The sequence below is a fragment of the Gigantopelta aegis genome, chromosome 7 (genome assembly GCF_016097555.1).
Source record: "Gigantopelta aegis isolate Gae_Host chromosome 7, Gae_host_genome, whole genome shotgun sequence".
Taxonomy (NCBI): domain Eukaryota; kingdom Metazoa; phylum Mollusca; class Gastropoda; order Neomphalida; family Peltospiridae; genus Gigantopelta; species Gigantopelta aegis.
In genome coordinates, this window is record NC_054705.1 from 41,858,905 (window position 1) to 41,879,822 (window position 20,918).

General features: G+C 37.9%; 1 protein-coding gene across 1 annotated transcript; it reads left to right on the plus strand.

Annotated features, from left to right (window-relative positions):
- The first annotated feature begins 8,122 nt into the window (after positions 1-8,122).
- On the plus strand, positions 8,123-13,893 carry LOC121377634 (ryncolin-2-like). Its single transcript, XM_041505701.1, has 5 exons — positions 8,123-8,257; positions 10,902-11,035; positions 11,371-11,467; positions 12,188-12,352; positions 13,598-13,893. The coding sequence occupies exons 1-5, from the start codon at positions 8,188-8,190 to the stop codon at positions 13,861-13,863; spliced, it is 732 nt and encodes a 243-aa protein (XP_041361635.1). The 5' UTR covers positions 8,123-8,187; the 3' UTR covers positions 13,864-13,893.
- Positions 13,894-20,918: the final 7,025 nt, after the last annotated feature.

Here is a 20,918-nt window from a genome sequence, read left to right on the forward strand (position 1 = left end):
ATACCACGGCCTTTGATTTACCAGTCGTGGTGCACTGGTTGGAACGAAAATTAGCCCAATGGGCCCACGGACGGGGATTGATCCTAGATAGACACCGCATCAGGCGTGCGCTTTAACACTGGGCTGGGATGAGAAATAGCCCAATGGTCCCACCGACGGGGATCGATCCAAGACGGACCGCGCATCAAGCGAACGCTTTACCTCTGGGCTACGTGCCCTCCTGGGTTTGTTTGGGGGTTTTTTTTTTTGGTTTTTTTTAGGGGGTTTGGTTTTTGGGTTTTTTTGGGGGGTAAATAATTTCAGTTTGGTTTGACGTAAGAAGAAACGTAAAAGTGTTTTGGAAATAACAAAAAAGAAAGAAAAAAAAGGAACTCTATTTGTGTGCAATGTAGAGGACAATCGGCTCAGAAATAAATAACTTGTAGTATATTCCATGATATAAAAAAGGCGTTCCCTGTGTGACTGTCCCCTATATTACACTCCGGTCTTTGAGTTAACATATGGCAACCATAATCCCACCATCTACACACCTGAAAATTAATTAAACACCACCTGTTATTCCACCCCCACAGTTAATTGTCATACATGTTTATGCATATTTGCCGTTTTCGTCTTCCCCCGATATTGTCACACCCGTTATTGACAAGGAAATTGTTTATTTAACGACGCACTCAACACATTTTATTTACGATTATATGACATCGGACATATGGTTAAGGACCACACGGATATTGAAAGAGGAAACCCGCTGTCGCCATTTCATGGGCTATTCTTTTCGATTAGCAGCAAGGGATCTTTTATATGCGCCATCCCACAGACAGGATAACACATACCACTGCCTTTGATATACCAGTCGTGGTGCACTGGCTGGAACGAAAAATAGACCAATGGGTCCACCAACTGGGATCGACCCCAGATCGACCGCGCATCAAGCTAATACGGTTATATGGCGTCAGACATATGGTTAAGGACCACACAGATATTGAGAGAGAAAACCAGCTGTCGCCACTTCATGGACTACTCTTTTTCGATTCGCAGCAAGGGATCTTTTATATGCACCATTCCACAGACAGGGTAGTGCATACCACGGCCTATGATATGTCAGTCGTGGGTGCACTGGTCTTGAACGAGAAACAGCCCAATTTGCCCACCAACGAGGATCGATCTCAGATCGACTGCGTGAAAAGTATTGCTATTATTACTCATTAACACTTTCTTCATGGGGTGGGACGTAGCCCGGTATTAAAGTGCCCGCCAGACGCGAGGTCGGTGCGCAATCGATCACTGTCGGACCGGCCTCGGTGGCGTCGTGATTAGGCCATCGGTCTACAGGCGGGTAGGTACTGGGTTCGGATCCCAGTCGAGGCATGGGATTTTTAATCCAGATATCGACTCCAAACCCTGAGTGAGTGCTTTGCAAGGCTCAGTGGGTAGGTGTAAACCACTTGCACCGACCAGTGATCCATAACTGGTTCAACAAAGGCCATGGTTTGTGCTATCCTGCCTGTGGGAAGCGCAAATAAAAGATCCCTTGCTGCCTGTCGTAAAAGAGTAGCATATGTGGCGACAGCGGGTTTCCTCTATAAAACAGTGTCAGAATGACCATATGTTTGACGTCCAATAGCCGATGATACGATAAAAAAAGTCAATGTGCTCTAGTGGCGTCGTTAAATAAAACAAACTACTTTACTTTCGGTCACCGTCGGTGGGCTCATTGGACTATTTCTCGTTCCAGTCAGTGCACCAGGGATGTTTTATTTAACCACGCACTCAACACATTTTATTTGCGGTTATATAGCGTCGGACATAATTATGGTTCAGTGCACAACGACTGGTATATCAAAGGCCGTGGTATGTGCTATCCTGTCTGTGGGATGGTGCCTATAAAAGATCCCTTGCTACTAATGAAAAAATATAGCGGGTTTCCTGTCTAAAACTATATATCAAAACTGACCAATGTTTGACATCCAATAACCGATGGTTAACAAATCTGTCACTGTTAAAGGGACAATCCCGAGTTCGCTGCATTGTAAGATTTTTTGACTAAAGCAGTGTCGGAAATAGAATAAAACTTATTTTCGTCGATTATTTCTTATATATTAAACTGACACGTAAATATTATGTAAATATCTATTTAAATATAGTCTACCTAATTTAGCATTTACTTGTTTTGCCTGTCTTTGATGTACAAGGTGGTGTTTACTCCTGAAATTAAAATAAAGATGTCCGTAAACATTTGTGCACTTTATTGGAACAGACTATAATAAATGTTTATCAACATGTGTCAATTTCATTGCTGTTACAATATATGAGGGACTGTTTCTGATGACAGTTTACCCCTATTCCTCTCCAAAACAAAATATTTGCAGACATTTATAAGTAACGTTTGAGCAAAACTGTCAAGAACCATTTTGAGTTTGTGATCTATTATACTGGTATAAAGGTGCTATCTCAAAGTTGCATAATGACAGCTATTGCAAATCATGTTTTTATTAAATTTTGTTTTAACATTTAAAAACTACACCTTTAACTATATGCCCATAAATGATTATAGGAAATAATTTAAATTTTGTAGAAAATACATTTTTATTGGAGAATCTTTATTACAAACAGAAAGAAATGTTTTATTTAACGACGCACTCAACACATTTTATTTACGGTTATATGGTTATCACAAACAGATGCTCACATATAACTATGATATAGCACCTTCAAGTTGTTGCAAGATTGTGTAAATTTCTAATGTACTAATACTGAATTTATATTCACTAAATATGCTGGTCATAATTAATAATTTATGCTGTAATTCAAAATAATCAGTTAACTTGCTGTTTTAAATTAAAAGTTTGTTTAGGGGTAAATGAAATTGACACACATCATCAAAATGTATTATAGTCTGTTCCAATAAAGGTCACACATCTCCTGTTTACTGACATCTTTATTTTAATTTCAAGAGTAAACACCACCTTGTACATCAATAAGAGTCAAAACAAGTAAATGCTAAATTAGGTAGAGTATCATTAAATAGGTTTTTACAAAATATTTACTTGTCAGTTTAATATGAAAGAAATAATTAATGAAAATCATTTTTTATTCTATTTCCGACACTACTTTAAAGGGACATTCCCGAGTTTGCTGCATTGTAAGATGTTTCCAACTAATAAAATATTTCTACGATTAAACTTACATCTTAAATATATTTTCTTGTTTAGAATATCAGTGTCTGTATATTCAATGTGTTTCTGGTCGTCTTAATATTTGTAAGAAGCCCAAACTGGATTTTGTCTTCAAATAATTTCGTACGTACGAAAAAATCTTTTTTTAGGAAATAAAATGAAATTTAACCTAGTACAAATATTAGAACGATCAGAAACGTGTTTAATATACAGCCATTAATATTTTATGCAGAAAAATATATTTGATATGTAATTACAGTCGTCAAAAAGTCTCTGTTAGTCGATAACATCTTAAAGATTGCAGCAAACTCGGGAATGTCCCTTTAATACAATTTTTTATTACCCCAGCGGTCACTCATAACAGGGAAAATATTTTCCATATTTTCTCAGTGAGAAATATTCTGCATTGGTCTAACGAACAATACTATTGGACAATTTGACGCTTACAAACCAATGACCTTGTCGGTACTAAATATGACGTCGTCACAATTTGGCAAACACACAAAATGACGTCATGTAGTTTAAAGAGTTGGTGTTTACGGCTCTCTGTTTTTGGTGTTAAATTCATAACAAAATGTCATTTTAATGCAATTCGTTATAGATTGTATAGCAGAATAAAGAGAACTTTTGTTTTTGAAAATTATCTATGAACGTCATTAAAGGGACACACCCTAGTTACAGTTATTTGTTAACCATTACGGCGTTGTTTTTCGCTATTAAACCCCATTTTTCACAAATAAAATTGCACTTTACTTACATTTTATTATTTAGAATACACATTTCCATTCACCTGAAGTGCTTTTTGGTAATCCTGATGTTTGTAAAACCACGAAATGCATTTTTTGCATTTTTTCACAAGACGTGCTATCGAGAAAAAACCGTTAAGCAAGCGAGGTCCAATCTATTTTTAGAGGGAATCTTCCTGTGTAACGTCACAGATGTTGGTATACCACGTGACCGTTATTAGAGGCACTGATTTTCCGTGATCGCGGAATCGCGGACGGAATCGCGGAAATACCTATCTGAAACGGAATTCCCGATTTTTTTCCAAAACATTATTTAACTTTAAATAGCGCATTTGATTAATTAAAATTTATTTTTTCGAACTAGAAACTATAGACACCGACATCTGCCTGTGCTACGCTACGACACTAGTACCTTTGTATGTTACGCCAAATGTTTAATGTAGAGTATCTAGACGTTTTACCAGTCGTGTTTTCTTCGCTTATTCCCGGCGATTTAACGGGGAAAACCGAACATTGTGAGCTAAAATTGTCCGATATTTACTCAAGTGAAAGATATATTATGTTATGTTTGCTTATTAATTTTTAACATTTGCGGCATTGCCATATTTCCGATCTCACAAAGGAATGCAGTAGTATGCCAGGCTTTGTTCAAAATAAATTATATAAGGAAAGTGGTTTATAGTGTGATCGTTTGTAATTATTTTCTCGATAATATCGTAAAGAAAACCGAAAATGTCCGAAGTCTGTGTGAAACAAAAACAGAATTTGTTTAATACTGAAACGGAAAAAAAAAAAAAACGGATTTTGTAACATTATGAAACGGAAAAGGGAAAAATCTGAAACGGAAAATCAGTGCCTCTACGTTATCATTTTGGTTCGGTTTGTTTTCTCGTGCACGGTTCACGCAATCAACATCCGATTTGTTGTTGTTCATTTGTGAGATTTTTCTTCACAGTTCGTGAACATTTTCAGTAACAATAAAGTTCAGACAAGTAAGTGTCTCAATACAAAACGTTACAAACCCTTAAAACCAATAATTTTGCTAAGTCTTACGATATCTGGAGAGGGGATACAACCAGGACAGAACAGTTGGAACATGTCCAGGAGAGGTGAAAAGAACGCACCCCAAGTCTGTGCGCACTCTGTGAAATTTGTCGTGACGTAGGCATTGTTGTGCTTCGAGCGACATCTACCGGTGACATCAGAATACTAACTTTCAAAATTATTTCAAGCAATTGGGACATGGGGATTCCCATGGTATTTATCGATATAAAACCTGCTTTTTCACTCCATTTGATAAAAACGTGATCTAAGTGTGTTACAGGTTTGTAGATTAACCAAATTATAATTTATTTTCGCTGGATGGAACTAGGGTGTGCGGCTTTAAATTACAAAGTCATAGCAATTCTCAGAACAGAGCCTAAAGTGGTTTTCTTCGTTTCAATACAGGTTGGCCTTCGTACATGTGCGTCGAAAATAAAGGCTTCTAAAGAAAAAAATAGCTGAGGTTATAAATAGAATAACAAACTCGGTACCAGTTATTATCAAATTTATGTCCCTCGTGAAGAAAGAAAGTGAAGGAAGAATGAATGAATAAATGAATGATTTAATGAACGAATGAATGTTTAACGATAAACAAACAGAAAATACATCGCCTATTGGGAAGGAAGGAAGGAAGGAAATGTTTTATTTAACGACGCACTAAACACATTTTATTTACGGTTATATGGCGTCAGACATATGGTTAAGGACCACACAGATTTTGAGAGGAAACCCGCTGTCGCCACATTTGCTTTTTAAAAGGAGTAAAATATGTTTCAATTGGCCAAGTCAGCATAACCTTCAGAACGACAGCACATGTAAACGTGTTAATGTTAATGTTGCACACGTATGCGCATGTTTTCACACGCACGTTCACCACGTTTTCTGGGTGGGTCGCCGTGTCACCAACATTAACTTTGTCTTTCTCGTTGAAAAATCAATACACTGGTACGTCGGAAAACCGCGACAGCTTTGTTTTATGAACTGTAAGCAATTTGTTTTCTGCACTGAACGTTGATTTATCGATAGACTAATGAGTTACAAGCTGTTGTCTTGCAAGACTAGAACGACACTGCGAACGGAAAATAGAAGTACACACACAGCATATGAAACAGCCCCCTCACCCCCAATGCTGGAACAACTCCCCAAATTCTAGTCGTTACAAGATTGTATAAGTCGAAAACATCTAACAATGCAGCAAACGCAGGATTGTCCCTTTAACAGTGACATTGATTTGTTAATCATCGGCTATTGGATGTCAAACATTGGTTAATTTTGCAATACTTCTGAGATCGATCCTCGTTGGTGGGCCCATTGGGCTATTTCTCGTTCGGGCCAGTGCACCACGACTGACATATCATAGGCCGTGGTATGCACTACCCTGTCTGTGGAATGGTGCATATAAAAGATCCCTTGCTGTGAATCGAAAAAGAGTAGCCCATGAAGTGGCGACAGTGGGTTTTCTCTCAATATCTGTGTGGTCCTTAACCATATGTCTGCCGCCATATAACCGTACTCGCTTGATGCGCGGTCGGTCTGGGATCGGTCCTCGTTGGTGGGCCAATTGGTCTATTTTTTCGTTCCAGCCAATGCACCACGACTGATATATCAAAGGCCGTGGTATGTGTTATCCTGTCTGTGGCATGGTGCATATAAAAGATCCCTTGCTGCTAATCGAAAAGAGTAGCCCATGAAGTGGTGACAGCGGGTTTCCTCTCTCAATATCCGTGTGGTCCATAACCATATGTCCGACGCCATATAACCGTTAAAATGAAATGTGTTGAGTGTGTCGTTAAATAATACATTTCTTTCCTTCCTTTTAATGCAATAATATGGTAGTAAAGCGTTCGCTTTCTGCGCTCTTTCTCAATCCAGCCAGTGCTGGAATATCAAATGGCAATGGTATGTGCTATCCTGTCTGTGGTATGGCACACATACATGATCCCTTGCAAGTTGACTCTCTAAGTCTATATGTCAAACATTACCAAATGTTTAACATCCATCAGCTGATGATTAACAAATCAATGTGTTCTAGCGGTGTCGTTAAACAAAACAAACGCTAAACAAACTTCAAACATTCAATGGCTGATGATTAATAAATCAGTGTTCTAGTGGTCTCGTTAAACAAAACAAACTTTACTTGTTATAATTAAAAGAACAATAAATGCATTACTTCATTAGATTATTATTTTATATTACTTCCCCCCCCCCCCCCCCTATAAAATCCTGGTTACGCCAATGATATGCACGTCTTGTATATGCAGGTAACCCATATTGGAGGAGTGGGGGGGGGGGCAAACTATGTATGAATGTATGTATGATTTTATAAAATATAATAGTTTTAAAAAAAAAAGTTCGATTGGGGGGTGGCATGACCACTGTCAATTCAATAAACATTTGTTTTTATGTTACACAACAGTGACAAGGTGCAGCAATTTTCATACCTTCACGGATACTAGTACCCATTCAGTCTGACAACTCCACAGTGTATCAATTAAGAAACTCTGAGTGTGGAACGCATTTAATTGCCTCTGGGTAATCTACGCATGGCGTGGTAGATTTAATCTACCAGAACAATACTCTGCATGGAGTAGTTATTAAATGAAGTGGGAAGACAAACTTGTGAGAGAATGAATTCTAAATGGTTAAATTTCATTATCCATTAATTAGCAGTACAGACGGTAAAAAAAAATAATAATTAAAATACAGATTGTAAAAGTTGCACCTTTATCAAGATAACTTCTTTTTTTTCTTTTCTTTTTTTTGGGGTGTTTTTTTTTTTGTGGGGGGGGATTAAAAATTCAAGTCTCCTGCTTGTTAAAAACTTCTGTGTATATATATATATATATATATATATATATATATATATATATATATATATATATATATATAAACATACATACATACATACATATATACATACATACATCTATAAATATGTTTTCAAAAACATCGCTACTGATCCCCGTTCCTACGCCAGTGCGAACTACAACTATTATTTTGTTTGGCCTAATAATAAATTATATAAAAAAAAATCCACAGAGTTATGAAGCAAGAATTATATAAAAAAAAATTTAAAAAAATAATAATAAAAACCCACAGAGCTATGAAGCAGGTGGTCTTTGTTAATTAAAAACTTGGTATAAATTCGGTGCATTGTCATTGGTTGTTACACATCGTTCTCCAGTTACCAGCACGACTGCAACAAGAAGCGAAAAACCAAAATGTGGCGAGGGGCAGCAATCATAGCGGCGTGTTTGTTTCTACAGGCTGTTTCAGCACATTATCCGCCAGGTAAAGTTTGGGTTTAGTTTAACGACACCACTAAATCACACTGATTTATTAATTATCGGCTATTGGATGTGAAACATTTAGTAATTTTAACTTATAGTCATCAGTTCACGTTTTTGTTTAACGACGCTACTAGTGCACATTTATTTATTAATCATCGGCTATTGGATGTCAAACAATTGGTAATTTTGATATGTAGTCTTAGAGAGGAAACCCGCTACAATTATTTCCATTAGTAGCAAGGGATCTTTTATATGAACCATGCTACATACAGGATAGCACATACCACGGCCTTTGATATACCAGTTTCGGTGCACTGGCTGGAACGAGAAATAGCCTAATGGGCCAACCGACGGGGATCGACCAACCGCGGATTTGGCGAGCGCTTTTCCACTGAGCCATGTCTCACCCATACGCAAGGTACGTCAAACCTGTATAGCCATTCTCTTCGTCTACTTAAATGGGCAAGTCCTCTCAATTGGCAGGATTTTTATATTTAAAGTGACTGAAGGTTGGAAGCTACGGCCATGGCCCCCTTTGCACGTAAAAAAGGAAGGAAGGAAATGTTTTACTTAATGACGCACTCAACACATTTTGTTGACGGTTATATGGCGTCAAACATATGGTTAAGGACCACACAGCTATTGAGAGAGGAAACCCGCTGTCACCACTTCATGGGCTACTCTTTTCGATTAGCAGCAAGGGATCGTTTATATGCACCATCCCACAGACAGGATAGTACATACCACGGCCTGTGTTACACCAGTTGTGGAGCACTGGCTCCTTTGCACGTTAAAGTGACAGACTCTAGTTTTCAAACACTACGATGTATTTTTTACTATCATTACAGCCGGGATTTTATCATTTAAATTAGACGTTATGTACATTTTATTGTTTAGAATATCCATTTTCGTACACCCAATGTGTTTCTAGCCATCGTGGTGTTTTCAATACCCCGAAATACATTTTGTTTTATAATTCTAAAAAACGCTCGTACCTCTGAGAAGTAACGGTTACAAAAGCAAGCTTTATTCTATTTTTACAGGATATTTCCCTGTTTCAGTGTCACAGACTCTCGTTTTACTCTAATGTAAATTAATCTAGATGTGTCACAGGTTTGTATTTTGGATGAACTAAACTTTAGTGTTCATCTTCACGTGTTGAAACTAGGGTCTGCGACTTTAACGTCGTCTTGGAAAGTGGCAGTCCTCTCAACGACGAAACATCTGAACATGACTCGTGGAAGCAGACATATTGTCTCGTGCAGAGTTACAACTTTGAAAATGTTATGTTAAAGAGTGTTTTGTTCAACGACACTATTAGAGCACATTTAATTATATGGTAATTTTGACATATAGTCTTAGAGAGGAAATCCGCTATATTTTTCCATTAGCAGCAAGGGATATTTTATATATAAAAGAAAAAAAAGAAATGTATTATTTAACGACGCACTCAACACATTTTATTTACGTTTATTTACGTTATTTATGGCGTCAGACATATAGTTAAGGACCACACAGATATTGAGAGAGGAAACCGCTGTCGCCACGTCATGGGCTACTCTTTTCGATTAGCAGCAAGGCTTCATTTATATGCACCATCCCACAGACAGGGTAGTATATACCACGGTCTTTGGTATACCAGTCGTGGTTCACTAGCTGGAACGAAAAATAGCCCAATGGGTCCACCGACGGGGATCGATCCCAGACCGATCGCGTATCGAGCGAGCGTTTTACCACTGGGCTAGGTCTCGCCCCAGATCTTTTATATGTACCATTCCATAGACAGGATAGCACATACCACGACCTCTGATATCCCAGTCGTGCTGCACTGGCTGGAACGAAAAATAGCCCAATGGGCCCAACGACGGTGCATGTAGCCCAATAGGTAAAGCGAGGTCGGTTTAGGATCGACCCCATAGGTGGATTTATATGGCTATATGTCGTTCCAGCAAACACTACACAAAAGGCCGTGGTATGGGATGGTGCATATAAAATATCCCTTGTTGCTATAATCGAAAAGAATAGCCTATGCCGCGGCTGCAGCGGGTTTCCTCTCTAAATATATATGTGGTCATTAACCATAGAAACGTAATTTAAAAAAAATTGTGTTGAGTGCGTCGTTAAATAAAACATTCCAGCCTTCATTCGATTAATTTGTAGTTATAGATGTAAAAATATATTTTTAAATGGCACTGACAACTGCAACAATCTGATTGAAATCAGCTCTACTAGTCTATCAGTGTTAACCAGTGGAACTTAATTGAATCAGATTGGCAACTGAGAATGAACCTTTAATTATGGCGACTGCTGTATGATTGTATATTCAAAGATTGTCATGAGATCAAGGAGGATATGGGTGAGAATGAACCTTTAATTATGGCGACTGCTGTATGATTGTGTATTCAAAGTCTGTCATGAGATCAAGGAGGATATTGGTGAGAATGAACCTTTAATTATGGCGTCTGCTGTATGATTGTATATTCAAAGATTGTCATGAGATCAAGGAGGATATGCGTGAGAATGAGCCTTTAATTATGGCGATTTCTGTATGATTGTATATTCAAAGACTGTCATGAGATCAAGGAGGATATGCGTGAGAATGAACCTTTAATTATGGCGACTGCTGTATGATTGTATATTCAAAGATTGTCACGAGATCAAGGAGGCTATGGACAAGGACGCGCCGCGATGTAGCGGAGTGTACACAATCCAGCCTACTGACAACAGGAATCCAATAAGCGTGTACTGCGATATGACTACTGATGGCGGAGGCTGGTTGGTAAGTGATAACCCGATACGTTAAAGCTGCATCTATATATATATATATATATATATATATATATATATATTGACTTTAATTTTCTTTTTCTGTCAGGCCATTCTTCGATTTGCTTTAAAGATCTTATGTAAAATTTAACTCACATCCTAACGAATAGTTTAGTAAAATAAAATATGCTTTCTTTGTGTGCACATGAAACCAACCACAAGCCCCAGTGTATTTATACTGAACAAAACCCCAACAAAAAACCTCCTTTTTTGGTATATATATATAGTGTATAGTTTTATTTTCATATCTAATTTTTGTACGTGTTTTATTTTTATATCTATTTTTAGGTATTTCAACGAAGGGAAGATGGATCTGAAAATTTCTATCGAACATGGGAAAACTATTTGAATGGGTTCGGCAATTTGTCCAAGGAATTTTGGCTAGGTAATACTTTTCTTAGCCCCCCCCCCCCCCCCCCCAAAACAAGAAAAGAAAAAAAAAGAACACAAAAAACAGGCGGTCGCTTTTCAGACCAAAGTTCCAGAATTGATGCGGTGGTGTGTCTCTCTCCGTCTCTCTCTCCCGCTCACTCTCTCTCTCTCTCTCTCTCTCTCTCTCTCTCTCTCTCTCTCTCTCTCTCTCTCTCTCTCTCTGTCTGTCTGTCTCTCTCTCTCTCTCTCTCTCTCTCTCTCTCTCTCTCTCTCTCTCTCTCTCTCTCTCTCTCTCTCTCTCTCTCTCTCTCTCTCTCTCCACTTCTCCACCTTGTTTCATTAGTAACAAGGGATCATTTATATTCAACATCCCACAGACAGGATAGCACATACCATGGCCTTTGATATACCACTTGTGGTGCACTGGCTGGAACGATAAATAGCCCGCCGACAGGGAACGATCCTAGACCGACCAGGCATCAGGCGAGCGCTTTATGTGTATGTATGTATGTATGTATGTATGTATGTATGCATGCATGCATGTACGTATGTATGTACGTATGTATGTATGTATGTATGTATGTATGTATCGTATGTGTATATGTGTATGTATGTGTGTTACTGTGTGTGTGTGTGTGTGTGTGTGTGTGTGTGTGTGTGTGTGTGTACGTGTGTGTGCTTCCCCCGCAAGATCATTAATTTCATAATATTTTTTTTCTGTATCAATATTTAGGCAATGAAAATATCCATCGTCTGACCTACCAAAGACCGAGTGAAATGAGGGTGGACCTGGAAGATTGGGAAGGAAAGAAAGCGTATGCTGTCTACAAATACTTCTCCATTGGTTCTGTTACCGACTACTACAAACTCTTTGTTATGGGCTACAGTGGCGATGCGGGTATGTGACGTGACTTATGTATCTACCAGTGTTTAAGTTGAAACATATTATTCAACTGCTGCAAAATAAATGTAAGACATACTCACGTTTATCATCCTTATGAGTGACAGTCCTCTTAAACCCCCACCCCAACAAAAACACCAAAACTAAACCGCATATAAAAGAAACCCTCCACTTGACAATGTATGTTTCATGAGGACAGTCATGACCTTGTCAAAATATCTCATGAACTCTTGTGCAGAGATATGACTTTAAATACGTTATGATATAAGACCGGGGATGGGGCGGAGGTGAGGGTGGGAGGTACATATTACAGTTTTGATTATGAATATGGGTACTCTCGCGAGAGACACAAAGAGATACGATTTTAAATGTTAAGGAACCAATTTCATAAAACATTACACAAGGTTATTTTTGTGACTATCAGTTATATCCGTCGTACGTTTACATATGTTTGGAATCTGTTTTACGCAGAAACTTACGTCATTTCGGAAAATCCAACAATGCAAGGACAAAAGAAAATTAAATATGTATTCTTCAAATTATATTAATTGTACAGTACAGTTAGCAATAACACGAATTATGGTTTAGTCGTAGATTTATGTTTACATGCAAAACTAGGTTTATGATGTTTCGTGAAATTTTGTTTGTTTATTTTCTTTAACGACACCACTAGAACCCATTAATTTATTGAACATCGGCTATTGGGTGTCAAATATTTGGTAATGTGTGACACGTAGTAATAGAGGAAAAAAAGCTAGATTTATCAAATAGCTGCAAGGGATCTTTTATATGCACCATCCTTCAGACAGGATAGCTCATACCACGGCCTTTGATATAGCAGTAATGCTGAACGGGAAAAAACCCAATCAGATAATCATGGGTCCACTGAGCTGGTTCGATCCCATGACACAAGCATTGCATGCGAGCGCTCTACCGACTGAGCTAAATGCGGCCCCCTTTTGAAATTGGTCCCAGATTACAGGAACTGAATGCGTTTGTATTTTGTAAAATGATATTGAGGGTGGGGGCAGGGATGGCTCAGATTACAGAGGTGGGGTAGGGATGGCTCAGATTACAGAGGTGGGGGTAGGGATCGCTCAGATTACAGAGGTGAGGGTTGGGATGGTTCAGATTACAGAGGTGGGGATAGGGATGGCTCAGATTAGAAATTTTGATGAAGTTTATATGAGTATAAATACAAAATCGGACAGCTTGTTAAGAATGACTTGCTTTCTGTTTTAGGTGACAGTTTCTCGGGTCATAATGGATTCATGTTCAGTGCCAAAAATCTCGATAAAGATATTTGGGATTACAGCTGTTCTAACAAATTTGGTGGAGGTTGGTGGTATAGTAAATGCCATGGATCTAACCTCAACGGCCACTACCTGAGCGGAAACCACACTTCCTACGCTAACGGTGTAAACTGGCGAGCGTTTAGAGGTTACCACCACTCGATGAGGAAAGTGGAAATGAAAATCCGACCAATGAAGAACCTTCTTAAAGAATAAGACGAACAATCAAAACGACAAGAACAAAACGATCCCCCCCCCCCCACACACACACACACACACACACACACACATACACCATCCTACTAAAGCAGCACCCTCTTACAGACCCCCCCCCCCCCCCCCATCCAACTAAAGCAGCACCCTCTTTCAGATAAATCCAAATCTATGCAAACTCAAAACAAAAAGAAAAAGAAAACGATAAACTAGCCAATAAACAAAACAATCTAGAGAGCAAACAAACCGAGAAAACGAAACACTTCAAAATCAACAACAAACAAAACAAGCATACGTACACACCCAGGAAACAACCAAGATAAAAAAATAAAAAAATAAAAAATCCCTACCCCCCCCAATCATCCCCCGCACACACACACACACCACCCCCCTCACCATCTTGACAATAAATCGCAATGAAGAAAATAACTCTTTTTTGTGTGTTTTGTTCTTAAAATAATTATACTATTCTGTTTAATGAAGTAGGTTTAATATAGAAAACTCTCTCTCTCTCTCTCTCTCTCTCTGTCTCTCTCTCTCTCTCTCTCTCTCTCTCTCTCTCTCTCTCTCTCTCTCTCTCTCTCTCTCTCTCTCTCTCTCTCTCTCTCTCTCTCATATATATATTGGGGAAAAAATGGCCGCTTAATGCAGATGACCGCTGAGTACAGGTGGCCGCTAGGACAGGTTTGACTATATATATATATATATATATATATATATATATATATATATATATATATATATATATATATATATATATATATATATTTATATACACTCAAATGTATATATATATATATATATATATATACACACAAAGTATATATATATATATATATATATATATATATATATATATAACCTGGTAACCAAAATGGCCGCTTAAAGCAGGTGACCGCTGAGTTCAGGTGGCCGCTAGGACAGGTTTGACTATATATATTTCAAGTATACCTTACGTACATGCACGCACAGATTAACACAACGTGCAGGTCTGATAACCTACAGGTTACGACATATCTATATTTTCATTAATAATAATATAAGAGCCCTCGGTGTACGGATATCTCCCTCCCCTCCTCCCGGCGGCAAACCTGTTAAGCTAAATGACCTCTATCGACCTCGGTGTACGGATCCCCCCCCCCCCCCTTGCCGAAACTTGTAACCTAAATAACCGCTATCGACTTTCATGTCTATATATTTATTTTTTCAATCATTATTGTTGAAAAAGCATTGGAATATTAAGAGTAAGTTGAAATAGGAAATAATATAAAACTATTTTTTATTGCAATTTGACAGTTTTATTGCACATGATACACATTATACGCTATTATTAATAAACGTTGGAATTTGAAATTGTTCGCCACCTCCAGTTAAAGGCATACAGTGATTTTGAGATGATAAGAAAGTCGTTTTCTGTTGAAAAAAGGCAATTTATTGCAAAACGGCACTTTAGTGGAAATGCAGTGTATCTGAAAATTTCAAAAGTCCATTGATCAACAATTTTTTTATAAGATATTACAAATTTTGTTTGGTGGTATTCAATTGAGCCTGACCGGCCTCGGTGGCGTCGTGGTTAAGCCATCGGTCTACAGGCTGGTAGGTACTGGGTTCGGATCCAAGTCGAGGCATGGGATTTTTAATCCAGATACCGACTCCAAACCCTGAGTGAGTGCTCCGCAAGGCTCAATGGGTAGGTGTAAACCACTTGCACCGACCAGTGATCCATAACTGGTTCAACAAAGGCCATGGTTTGTGTCTGTGGGAAGCGCAAATAAAAGATCCCTTGCTGCTTGTCACGGGGATCCTATAATACCCGTAACTGAATGAAACACGATTATCAAAATATCTCTCCTAACTGTATATCTATTAGATCTCTCTGTAACGGGCGGTTATACCCTTGTGTGCCTCGTCTAGGTATGATCAGAGATACGATCTTATATAAAGTATATGTAATATAGCCCGTTTAGTTCACTAGAAAACACAACAAAAACACCATACACTTTGGAATCTGTATTAACCTACGCTGACAAATGTACTGCCGCAGTAGTTAATTAACAACAACAAATAATAACAACCCAGAACTGATCACTTAATTAGTTAATCTCTAGGTGTCTAGTCTACACAATATGCTAATCACTTCACCGTGACACAACACCCACACGTGTGATAATTGAGAAACGCTTCCAGGGGAACTTAGTTAGTAAAGGAATTACAACTCTATTCCTAACTGGTTAATTTTTAATTAACCCTTACTACTCATTCAGTAACGTGTGATAATTGAGAAACGTTGCCAGGGGAACTTAATTAATAAAGGAATTACAACTCTATTCCTAACTGGTTAATTTTTAATTAACCCTTAACTACTCATTCAGTAACCTTGTAACACAGAATTAATACTGGTACCTAACACAATAAAGACAATAACCTACAGTTTACCTAGGTCCTCTAGGATGACTGGTTAAGCTTTATATATATAGAACAGTAAGCCTACAGTTTACTGCGTCAGATGACCGGCAGCACCGTCTAAATAATATTGGTATAATACAGTATTAAAATATTTAAAGTCACATCAATCACATCAAGGTTATACACAGAGCAGAAATAAAATATTTACCAGTCCGGACGGACAGCGATCCCTGGAAGCCTTCCAATATGTTTCTCGCCGATATCTCTAAAACCCTAGCTATTTATTATAAAACCCCAGACTGGTCCGGAGACAGCACGCGGAACCGAATCTTATGATGTGTTTATTTCCACAGTAACCAAGCGGTGTTTTTTTCTTACAAGCCTAGACTTACTGTCGCCTAGTTCGCCAAATATACCCCGATCGTACCGAACTAGCGGAGGTATTACGTAACTACTGGCCACATGGCCTGCGCAGCTGGTCCGGGTGTGTATTGGAAAGTACAGCTCGCCGACCGTCGCGCAGAGGTATTACGTAACAAGGTCCATCTGGGCTTAAGTGCATATTGAGACTGCACACGGCCCTCTAAAACAATTAATATCGCCACAGGCGAAAACAAAATTAAGAGCATGTTCCGTCACACTGCTAATCGGAAAGAGTAACCCATGTAGTGGCGACAGCGGGTTTCCTCTCAAACTCTGTGTGGTCCTTCACCATATATCTGACGCTATATAACCCTAAATAAAATGTGCTGAGTGCGTCGGTAAATAAAACAGTTCTTTTTTTCTTTCAGTTGAGCCTAGAGATCATGTTAGAGTAGGTTGGATTCGGAAATTTGAAAAAAAGAATGTATTGCAATTCGGCACTTTATTGCAAAACGACACAAAAATGCATTAGCGTGTCGTTTTGCAATGTGGATTTTGAGATGAGGAGAAAGTCGTTTTCTGTTGAAAAGGGCAGTTTATTGCAAAAAAGCACATTAATTGAAATGCAGTCAGTATATCTGAAAAGTTCAAAACTCCATTTATCAACAAATTTATCAAAAGATATGCCAAATGGTGAACGCCCAGAAATTATTTCCCCCTATTATTATACACCCTACAGTCTCGCTTTAAACAGCTGTTTGGTAGTTTGATTTGAATCCACTGGTCGTATAAAATTACTTTGTCCACCACTGTACGAACAGGAAAAGTGGTCATGCCAGACGATGAGGCATTGCACAAAGAATGTCTGGATTGCATAACGGATCTATTATATGACAAAATATAACAAAACACAAACAGTGAATCTCTGGAAAACGAGACGTTTGTATGTCATTGCCAAAAACATATCCATTCTCGGTGTGGATTTATTTTTTGAATAAAATCTAGTTGAAATATTATATTTTCTTCCTTTTATGTATGCTATGTGGACATTTGTTTATTTGTGTGTTTTGTTCACTGCTTTTTGGTGAGGGGGATGGATTTTGTAGGTTCGTCCTACCCCCTACCCCCCGCCCCCCATGGCATTGATCATGTAACTTGTCGATTATTTATTTATTTATTTATTTATTTATTTTTAATCAATACTTTCACAAAACTAAACCAAAACGTGTTTTAGAAACAACACACTTTTTTACAATTATGTACAGGCCAGCGGAGTGTATTTGAAAGGGGATGGTGGGGGGTACTGCTGTGTGCTATCATTTAGAAGCTTGTGGTGTGTGTGAGAGATAGAGAGAATAGATGTATTTGAGGGCCCGAACCTGCTGGTGTTGGGAGGCATGCTCACCCGGAATAAGTTTAAATATTAGATGTTAACATAGGGCCTATGGCATCTCCAGACTTTTGAGCACAATAACAGAAAAAAAGAGGAGACCATGGCCCTATCGGCCCTCACGTCTTTCGCAGCCCCTAATACACAATTTGAAGAAGGAAAACAATGTTTGAGACATGCAAATAGCATACATACAATATAGACATAGAATAAAGAAGATGTGGTTTGCCCATTAAGGCGTAAAAAAAATTGTTTCTTGAAACCGACCCTACCTAAAAATAAAAGGACTTACCCTAATTATTTTTCCCTATTTTATTTTTATTTATTTCAAGTTAAAAAGAGTACAAATGTAGTTGTTTTTTGTTTTTTTAGACTGGCCCTACCTGATATTTTTTAGTCATGTTCACAGAATTTGTTTTAGGCACAAGACAGAATAACATTTTCTTTTCTTCATTTGTTAAACTCTATATTTGATTATTCCTTTGTTAATCTGTCTATAGGGGGCCTACTAGTTGAGTATCTCTTTTGTAAGGTGTAATATATATGTAGGATGCATTTTCTTTTATACTAAGCATATCTGAAATTACTGACAAAAACACTACCAAAGGATGCTGTGATGGTGGTGTAAACAAATAACTGCAATTAAAGTGAAAATGCTTAAAACAAAGTAATTAGTAGGAGTAGCCTGTGTGGTGGCCATGGGTTTACCACCTCAGTGAGTCAGTATCAGTAGCCTGTGTGGTGGCCATGGGTTTACCACCTCAGTGAGTCAGTATCAGTAGCCTGTGTGGTGGCCATGGGTTTACCACCTCAGTGAGTCAGTATCAGTAGCCTGTGCGGTGGCCATGGGTTTACCACCTCAGTGAGTCAGTATCAGTAGCCTGTGCGGTGGCCATGGGTTTACCACCTCAGTGAGTCAGTATCAGTAGCCTGTGCGGTGGCCATGGGTTTACCACCTCAGTGAGTCAGTATCAGTAGCCTGTGCGGTGGCCATGGGTTTACCACCTCAGTGAGTCAGTATCAGTAGCCTGTGCGGTGGCCATGGGTTTACCACCTCAGTGAGTCAGTATCAGTAGCCTGTGCGGTGGCCATGGGTTTACCACCTCAGTGAGTCAGTATCAGTAGCCTGTGCGGTGGCCATGGGTTTACCACCTCAGTGAGTCAGTATCAGTAGCCTGTGCGGTGGCCATGGGTTTACCACCTCAGTGAGTCAGTATCAGTAGCCTGTGCGGTGGCCATGGGTTTACCACCTCAGTGAGTCAGTATCAGTAGCCTGTGCGGTGGCCATGGGTTTACCACCTCAGTGAGTCAGTATCAGTAGCCTGTGCGGTGGCCATGGGTTTACCACCTCAGTGAGTCAGTATCAGTAGCCTGTGCGGTGGCCACGGGTTTACCACCTCAGTGAGTCAGTATCAGTAGCCTGTGTAATATTCATTTTCTTTTCATTATTGGTTATTCTAAAGAGACTGCAGAGCTTGTTTTGCAATGTGAGATTTGATTAAATACTTGAGGAATAATAGAACAAACTGTTTGGTTTTTGCTACTGAACCATAAATAAATTGACCATAACAAAATACTTTCCAAATTATAATCTAGAATTTATTTGCATAAATACCCTAAAACTGGAAATTTTAATATTTGTTCAGTTTATTTATTATCTTTTAAAATAAAAGTTGTGGGTTTTTTTTTTGGGGGGGGGGTTCCTTTCTTTTTTGTTTTTTGGACAAAAGTAGCAAAAGCCCAACATTTTATTCTGCAGTGACTATTAAGCCGTATAACAGTTATAATAATTTTACTTTTTGGGGGAGTATGTTCACTACATTATGGTAAATTCTAGCATGGCATTAAAAAAACCCACACTGTTGGACTGGAAATATAAATACCAGATAGTTATTGTTTACTAGTATATACTTATCAAATACATGTACATGCTAAGCAAGTAATTGTGATCATATATTGAACATGAAACAAGCCATGTGTGAATACTGCATGTAATGTATCTCTTGGAATTAATGCAATTAGTGTTAAGTTAATTGGTGTTGTACCTATATTCACTTTAAACTAAAAATGATAGTAAATAATAAAAATCTACGAAATTCCGTAGTTGGTGCTTAACAAAAAGAAGATTTTTTTTTTTTTAAATAATGTTCAGTCAAATCGTGGGTTTACCCCAACCATGTAGGCTACTCCCTACCGTTCTTGCCACTTTCTATCATATATGCACCATGCCAAAACCATTAAATGTGTACATATTTGACTGATAATACTTGATTGCAATTAAAAAAAAAACGGTAACAGCATTTAATAAAGTTTTAATTTGTAAAACGCCACGTTCCATTCTTCACTGTTTACTTCCGGTGTATACATGTAATACATTTTTTTTTAATCAATATACATACATATAATTATAGAAATAAATATAAAATTTTCAAATGATAAAAAATAAATAGGAAATTTAAAATATTAATTAAAAGTAGAAATATAACAATGCTTTTTCATGCACATTTACATGAAATTAGAAATTATAGTGGTATTCATAATGTTTTAATGTAAATAATTTACTTTGTGTGTACAAAATGACATAATTTAATAGGAATTCTGATTTCACTGAGCCTGTATTAACATAAATGTATTTGACATACCGATATCTAAATATTCAGCTTTTCAGTACTTATATTAAGAAAAGTCCACTGCAAATTACCTTAATCATGGTTCATACCCTTATTTACCAAGAACATTCATGACTTTCCATGATTTCCACTGATAATGAATTTTAACAGCAATTGAAAACTGCTTTAGACATACTTTTTTATACTGTACTCACTATATAAAAATACACTTGTACAGGTATGTTAAGTGAGTCATAATTATTTCTTGCTGCATCTGGTTTTAGAAATCC